We start from the raw sequence: 8540 nt of genomic DNA on the forward strand, positions 1-8540 counted from the left end.
TATATAAATATTTAGTCACACTCAGTTTCCACCTGAGTTGAATGAGGGAGTGAGTATAGTTTTACGCCGCTTTTTAGCAATAATCCAGCAATATCACGGCGGGGGACGCCAGAAATGGGCTTCACACATTGTACGCATGTCGGGAATCGAACTTCGGCGTGACGAGCGAACGCTTTAACCACTAGGCTACCCGACCGCCCACCACCTGAGTTGAGGAGTATACACCTGTATTTCTATATTGCTATTTTTTTGAAGCTATCTTTAGCTGTATTACCATGCATGACTTCAGGCTCACTGTACCAATTCCGAAGGAATCAGCGTTTTCTATAACCATAAACACATTTGGCGCAGAGACTCGTGGGGATGTGGGGGCAGTGTGTCCATGCAGTCCCACGTATCTCATGCTAATCGTAAGAGACGACCACCTGACCTGGCTGACTTTACGTTATCGTGCCCTGGCTCGTGGGTCATCACTGACTCCGTTGTCCGATAAAACTCCCTATTTGAACTTGTACCGTATGGCCACGTTATATATGGAGAGGACTGGGAGTAAGAGTATGTTTGTTTGTTTGTTGTTTAAAGCCGCACGAAGCAATATTCCAGCTATATGACGTCGGTCTGTATATAATCGAGTCTGGACCAGACAATCAAGTGATTCATATCATGAGCATCGATCCACGCAATTGGGGTACGATGACATGCATCAACCAAGTCAGTGTTCCTGACCACCCGTTAGTTACGGCAAGCATGAGTTGCTGAAGACCTATATATTCTACCTCGGATCTTCACGGGGCGTAAGAGTATGTAAACGATGAAATGTTTAAAACGTTGATCGTAGTGTACAACACTATTCTGTATACCTCATGTTATGTGTCCCACCAGGAGACAAATCTTAAACATGAAAGGTGGATGCTACGATATTTCATCCAGCCTTTCATTACATGAGGGGCGGTTGGGTAGCCTAGTGGTTTAAGCGTTCGTTCGTCACGCCGATGATCCCGGTTCGATTCCCGACATGGGTACAATGTGGGGAGCCCATTGCTGGTGTCCCCCGCTGTGATATTGCTGGAGTATTGCTAAAAACGGCGTAAAACCATACTAACTTACTCACTCATTTACATGAAGAAAGTGGTGGTTTCACATACAGGAGGGGGCACGGGTGGCCCAGTCGTCTAATGCGCCGCGAATCGCTGTGCAGAGTTGCGTCCTTTGGCACGCCAGAAACCTATGATTGTGGGTTCGAATCCTGGTTCGCCCCGATTATGTTTCTAGGTTTGTCTACACCATACCCGTGCTCGTGGGTTTCACCGAAGTGGTAAACGTCTGAGACCTGCATCACTTCGGGCTTTCCTCCCACATTAAGCTGACACGCCGCGATAAGACTGGAATACTGTTAAAAGCGGCGTTAAACCCAACTCACTCACTCACTCACATACAGGAGGACCACAGATCAAGTTGCACACTTTGCCAACATTGACATGCACTTAGAACGGGATGATCTCACAGAGAAATGCTTTGCTCGTTATTTGTCAGTTGACATACCACTTTGCTCCATGTACAGGAAATGACATTTATTTGCTCACACACCTACACGTGCATGTCTTCGAAATACTTAAGACACAAGAGAACAGATACAAATGCAATTTGTCACGGATTTTTAGATACAGGATAGGGTATCATAATAACGTTTCAGCCACGTGTTACAGTTTCATAACGTCAGAAGAAAGCGTTGGATGCCGTCTTTATTACACAAACTTGATCAGCCATGTCTGTCCAGTGAGAGCCCCGATGGTGACTTGATATCATCCCGTCTTGGATACAGGATGATATAGGCCAAATGTACGTTCTATTCACATGTAACAGTTTCATAACGTTAGAATGAAGCGTTTGATGCCGTCTTTATCACATACACACATGGAGCCATGTCTGTCCACAGCGAGACCCACCGGTGACTTGATGTCATCCCGTGTTGTGATTACATCTCGGACAAACTTTCCCTTCTCTGTCAGTTGCACGACCTTGTTCAAACGCCGGTCTGCAAGTAGAACATAACCCGTGCGGGTTGCCACGATGCCACAAGGATCACTGATTGCTTTATCCTCGGTAGGGGCGTATGTCCACATAACGTCACCCTCTGACGTCAGACATTTTGCTACTCCTTTCCAACAGTCAGAAACAAGTATGTTGCCCTTGCTGCTCACGCTAAGGTAGTATGGATAGGTCAGGGGTAACTCATCTCCAGGTCCGCTGACACATCTCAGAGCCTTCCCCTCCATATCTAAGATGTCCACACAGTTAATGGCACCGGCTACTAAAGACGCAGGATTCAGAACAGCAACACTGTAATACGCCTTGCTGGTGTCGATGGTTGAAAGCAGATCTAAGTCAGGGGTCACGCCGATTATTACAAACTGATGAGATCTTGGGGTCGTAACGATAACGTGGTTTTCCTTCAAATGTGCCACTCCAAATGGAGAGTTTGTGAGGGATAGTTTGCTGTGGTATGAATGATCCTTCCTGGTGTAGAAGGATTTCACGCTTTTTTCATTCCAGTCGGTCACTACGAGTGTTTCAATGTCGTTTACAACAAGAACAGTATTATCACGTAGGTACGGTTCCCGTTCATCAACATCTGTCCGTCCGTCCATCGTCTCATATAACAAACAATAAGAAGGTGGTTTCTGCACATCCTCATATGTGACGTCAATCGTTCCCAGTAGTAGGTCATCTAGGATTTGCTGGACGTTGTCAGTGTCTGGTATAAACCTGATGTCATCTATTCTCCGTGTGTCTGCTTTGTCTCTGTCTGGACAATCACCAAAGTCTGCAGCTCCGAACTCCCAGGCCTGATACGCGTCATACAGGTCCATCTCACAGTCCGATACCAAGGCCTGGTCAATGAACTCACAATGTTGTCTGTACATCTGCATCTCGATCTCTTCGTGTTTCAAAACAGCCTGTATGTCATCGATGATGGTCCTCGTTATGGTATCAAGTTCATCTAACAATTGTTGTTCCTTGAGTTTTATGTTTTTAACAATTCTTTCTGTAATTGCCTGAATGTTTGCATGTATTAACTGATGCGTCTCTGACAGGTGTTTTACTTTTAATTCGTGCTTGGATTTCTTAGTCCTTTTGCTCTGCAGAGCGTTGTGCATGATCTTTCTTTTCAAAGATAATCCAGACTTCAGCAGCGGCAGCTGTGATTTAATCGTGACGACAGATTCACATTTCCTATGGTAAAGAACACTGCACGTCTGACAGGACAATTTGCTACAATCCATGCAAAGAAATTTGACTTGTTCATCCGTGTGGTCTGTACACGTTAATTTCCGGTTCCGTTTCATTCTGTGCCTCCAAGAAAGATCGGACAGCTGATGCTCACGAGAGGCCGGGGATGCACGGTGTGTCCGAACGCATCTGTCACAGAGCGGAACTTCACAGTCAGGGCACCATAAAGCTGCACGAGTTGTCTCCCCTAGTTCCCAACAAACATAGCAGTGTTGGGAATCAGCAATATCTACAAATAAACATTTTTAATGAATAATAGTAATTATTGCATTCATAATTGGTCAAGAGTTGGACAACTTTAATGTTATGTTTAACAAATATTAAACCTTAAAGACAAAACATAAAGAAAATCTCTGATTCGTGAAATGCATGTAAAACAATATGGCAACAGTTTAACTGCATAACAGATGAAAATATTATTTCACTTGTTTAGCGTGACATTGTCTTCAGTTCTTTTATAAATGGAACTGAGGACCTTAAGACCAATAAGCAGTGTCATACGAACGTATTTCGCCTTCATAATTTGTTTAGGCAAAGCACTTTTAATAATCATAAATATATTTTTAAAATATAATTAATACCTGATCTTGTATGCTCAGGTTCATGACTGTCAATCAGCCGCTGTATAATGATGCTGGGTTTGATCTGCCCCGCCCACTCCTCCACTGGCCGGCTGGGATGGGGTACATTGGTAGCTTGTCGACAGCAGGGACAGGGGATCGTCTTGGACTGTACAGCATCTGGTCTGGTTTGGATGTATCCTGTGACACATTTCCTGCAGAATGTGTGATCACACCTCAGTGTACAGGGGTCTGTGTACACTTTATTGCACATTACACATGTCAGCAAGTCACTCGGTTTCTCAGCCACAGATCCCGACATCTGGAACACTATAACGGCAATACAGGAGCCCTGAAACACAGTATGATAGCATAAACTAGTTTAAGACTTAGCATATATCCGTGATAATGACATTACATGTACCCAGTGAGTGAGTGAGTGAGTGAGTGGGTGGGTGGGTTTTGAGTGAGTGAGTGGGTGGGTGGATGAGTGAGTGAGTGAGTGAGTGAGTGAGTGAGTGAGTGAGTGAGTGAGTGAGTGAGTGAGTGAGTGAGTGAGTGAGTGAGTGAGTGAGTGAGTGAGTATTTCATGTTGGAGGAAACCCCGAATTAATGTAGGCGTCAAACGATTACCACTTTTCATAACACACACACGCGCACAGACACCACTACGCGCAGTCACACACACACACACACACACACACACACACACACACGTACATACATACATACATTGGTGATTCTCAAGATTGGTCACTTTCATGGTCAGTTGAGCAATTCTCACAAAATGACCATTGAGGGGGATTCGAAACACTGTGTGATTACCAAATATAAATTATGTATATAAATTTACAAGACTGATTCACGTTTTACGTATTTTAATTATATTAAGAAATGTTTAGTTCATTCCAGATTAAGTAAATTGTCTTGTCAGTAGACTGTGACATCAATTTGAGCTTGCATTTTTTCCCGAAGTGTATTGATTAATTTCATAATTCATATGGCACATTTATTATCTTTTAATTTTACCTCGTGCATTACCTAGTGTTACAGTCTAGTCAAGGCATACGTATACAAAATTATATGCTTGTAAAAATCCCAGCGGTGTAACATATCGTAAATGGCTGAAATAAAAGAAAATTGAGAAGAAACTGAATCCTCCCTCCTCCTGATCACCTCCTGTGCATGAGGCCATGTAGACGACATGGAAAGCAGGCAGCAAATCAGTTGAATAGGATATGTAAGCTTGACTTGCACCATCATTTTGTCTGTTGTCATTGGGGTAACATCTGTCACATGTGCACTGATTCAACAGATTTAAATTGGTAGATGCACAGAGATAATTAATTTCTTTTCTTGAGGACATGTTTCTATGCAGAGGGAGTAGTTGTTAGTTTATATATCTATGTATTTATTGTCATGGTGAGGCTTTTACAAACTGAAATAAGTTCTTTGATACAAACATCATAAATATTATGCAAACGAAAATATACCCTACAAGCCTCCCGTTATTCCAATGACTTAATGCCTTATATACATCACTGATATCATGAAATATCTAACATAATCTTTTATGATACGTAAAGGGTAACTGTCATTTAAATGTGCTTTTCATGTATCCCAGAAAATAGATTTTAATTATGTTTTGTAAGAACATTAAAACACCATGAATCATATCTTAAATAAGTGTTACACCAATGACAATTTGACGTTAGTTTGTTTTATATTTACATTAGTTCCATTGTTAAGACAGTTTAGCAATGGGTCTCATGGCAATGTGTTATTCCACGTTTATAAGGTTTATTTGTAGAACTATCGACAACCAGGCCTATGTCAAATGCAGAGAGATGTGAATAACGACAAGTGTGTCATTGGTGTTACACTATAGTAGGAAATTAAAACTATTCATTGATATTTTTTGCAAATATGCTTTTCAAAATAAGAAATATTCAGTACATTGAAACAATATTAAAAGTACCTATATAGTTTAATCAACCCTAATGAGCTTCCAACAAGGAAAAACTTGTCTTTGGTGAAATAGCACTGGCAATTGGTATAACACAAATATAAAAAGAACGTTTTAAAAGGTCTTGTGACGTTAACTTGCATTTATGTTACGAAATCCAATTTCCACTGCATGCAAATGACACTAAAATACACCAAGTGACTTTGTAATTAACAAGACTGTGTGTAATAAGAAGTGAAATCAGTGGCATATTTTTCTTGTCATTTGGGTAACGGTTCTGATCAAGAGGTAACACTGGTATCATTGTCATTATACTTATCAACAAGTACTAATTTTCAGTATTGACCTTATTAAACATAACTGTACCTAGAATGAAAAATGAATTTAACAATAAGGACTACATGAATTTTGTTATTTGAAATAATGCATAAAGCAGAAACATACTTTTTCTCAAAATATTTAATTCACAAATACATTGCTTTAGTAGACAAGGCATCCACAAACTGCTCAACACAGAAAGAAAATTTACATTGTGGAAAAATAATTAAATAACAGCATCAAAATTGTTGCATCACTGGTGGATTTTGGTACATTTAAATATGTAAACCGTGGATTTTTTCAACGATTTCACAAGGATTTTAAGTCATGTGTGAGGTCTGTTATCTTTTGAAATATTTTAGTCAAATGACGACAAGACAAACAGGACCAATGTGAGAATGGCATACATACATACTGTACATACATAGACCGCCTCTTTGGTCTAGTGGTAGAGCGTCCGACCGGAGAGCGGAAGGTCCGGGGTTCGATGGTACTTGTTGTTACCCTGTCTGGCGCTCGGCATTAAGGGGCTAAAACAAGGACTGGTCGTCTCGGAGTCAGTATACTGTGTCTGAGTGGGGTATTCATGTTAAACTGCGGCATGGTATCTCAGTGAGCTAGCAGTATAAATTCAGCAGTAGTCCGGACTAGTACAAACAATGAAAGCAATAATCTTGAAAGCAACGTTAAACTTCATTTCACCTCACCTCACTTTATGCAAAGAGCGCGTTATTAATATTCAAACCTATCATAGTTTTCCTCACTCACAACGAAGATTGTGATGAGGAAGTTAATAATAATTCATAACCCGGACTAGTACAGGCAGCCATACAAAACACACACACACGTGCATGCACGTCGCTATATAAGTGCAGTAATCTTGGACGCGACGTTAAACCCCATTTCACCTCACCTGTACATACATACAAACATACATACATACATACGGGTGTGCGTGCATCGTTGCAATATCATAATAGCGACCGAGTACCGAGAGATTTTAACACAAAATCAGCAAACATATCTACCCGAATCAATATTCTTATTTTTAACTTTAATTTTTAAAGTATACAGTTGTATAGCATTGTCAAACATATTTACTGATTCCTTTTTCGTGATCAGTGAGTGAGAGAGTGAGTGAGTGATTTGGGTTTAACGCCGCTTTTAACAATATTCCAGTTATATCACGGCTTGTCAGCTTAATGTGGGAGGAAAGCTCGAAGTGATGCAGGTCTCAGACGTTTACCACTTCGGTGAAAACGGGTATAGTGCTGACAAACCTAGAAACATAATCGGGGTGAACCGGGATTCGAACCCACAATTATAGGTTTCTGGCGTGCCCAAGGGACGCAACTCTGCACAGCGAATCGCGGCGCCTTAGACGACTGGGCCACCCGTGCCCCCTTTTGTGATCAATATTTATGTATTCGTAGTAAAGAGACGCAATGACCCGAATTACATGAACTCTGAGATAATCAGCTTTCCAGGATCTAGCACACTACGAAACTCATTGCGACACTCCGTGACCTTTTCCTGTTAGTTTGGGCTTATCTCAAGGTCCGATGATCAGGGAAACCTACAGATCTCATTTCAGTAGAAACCTGACGCCTCGGGTCATGACCTGTATTGTCCTCATTCGCGATCTTGTGTGAGGGAGGTGTACAGCCTGGCGATCATGTGAACAGCCGACGCCCATGGCTGTGTACTGTTGAGTGATCACATGTCGATAACCAACTATCATGACATTTCCTCCTTTCGTCACACACTGAGAACCGTGCTAAGAAATTTATCGATTAGTAATCCTACTCACTATCTGTGAATGTGTCTGTGTTTAATATCTTCCCTCGCTTGTTCAGTTGTTGTGACACTCGGAGAAACTTCCTTGTGTTACGTACTTGAAGGAGGTTTACACATTGTACAGTACATACCTTGATGTATATCACGGCTGATATCTGTATCTCACATGAATGTCATCGTCCTCTTAAAACTCGCACCAGCTTGACTCTAATTGATCGACACAGCTAGAAAAGAATGTATACACCAGGTGCGTTGTCGCGAATTGGGAAAAGGGAGGTAACTGTGAAAGGCTTTGGCGAGTCGCAATACCCACTTGGTCAGAGACGTGCCTGGCTTTTCCGCTATTCATTGTCGCTGACAGCACACACGCTCAGAGGTCGGTTTATTTATAGAAATACATTGACGACACACATAAACTGTGTGCAGAATAATTTTGGATTGAGAGCTCACTTGAACAACAGCTCACAGCTCGCCTGCATTCATTCGTCACCACTCGCCCCTTTCCGTAACCTGTTTGTTTGTTTGTTTGTTTGTTGTTTAACGCCGCACTCAGCAATATTCCAGCTATATGACGGCGGTCTGTAAATAATTGAGCCTGGACCAGACAA

The 8540-nt window shown here is 41.6% G+C and overlaps 1 protein-coding gene across 9 annotated transcripts; it reads right to left on the reverse strand.

Moving 5' to 3' along the window:
* Positions 1-1607: 1607 nt before the first annotated feature.
* On the reverse strand, positions 1608-8193 carry LOC139469775 (E3 ubiquitin-protein ligase Midline-1-like). 9 transcript variants are annotated; one of them, XM_071252059.1, is made up of 4 exons: positions 8064-8193; positions 6551-6665; positions 3873-4181; positions 1608-3520 (listed from the first exon to the last, which is right to left on the reverse strand). In XM_071252059.1, exons 2-4 carry the CDS (start codon positions 6555-6557, stop codon positions 1866-1868), a joined length of 1971 nt encoding a protein of 656 aa, XP_071108160.1. In that variant the 5' UTR covers positions 6558-6665; positions 8064-8193; the 3' UTR covers positions 1608-1865. The 9 variants fall into 9 exon arrangements, with proteins under 9 accessions (XP_071108160.1, XP_071108166.1, XP_071108163.1 ...); XM_071252065.1 differs by lacking the exon at positions 6551-6665; XM_071252062.1 differs by lacking the exon at positions 6551-6665 and having other exon boundaries at positions 3873-4203.
* Between the last annotated feature and the right edge of the window lie 347 nt (positions 8194-8540).

Source organism: Haliotis cracherodii, unplaced genomic scaffold, assembly GCF_022045235.1.
Source record: "Haliotis cracherodii isolate W230 unplaced genomic scaffold, xgHalCrac1.p SCAF_2, whole genome shotgun sequence".
In the NCBI taxonomy this organism is placed as follows: Eukaryota; Metazoa; Mollusca; class Gastropoda; order Lepetellida; family Haliotidae; genus Haliotis; species Haliotis cracherodii.

What these genes read in the sequence shown, in the direction of transcription:
- LOC139469775 (XM_071252059.1), bottom strand. An exon ending in ACCTGAGCATACAAGATCAG is followed by an intron (nt 3,521 to 3,872) that starts GTATTAATTATA and finishes GTTTATTTGTAG; the next exon opens with ATATTGCTGATTCCCAACAC.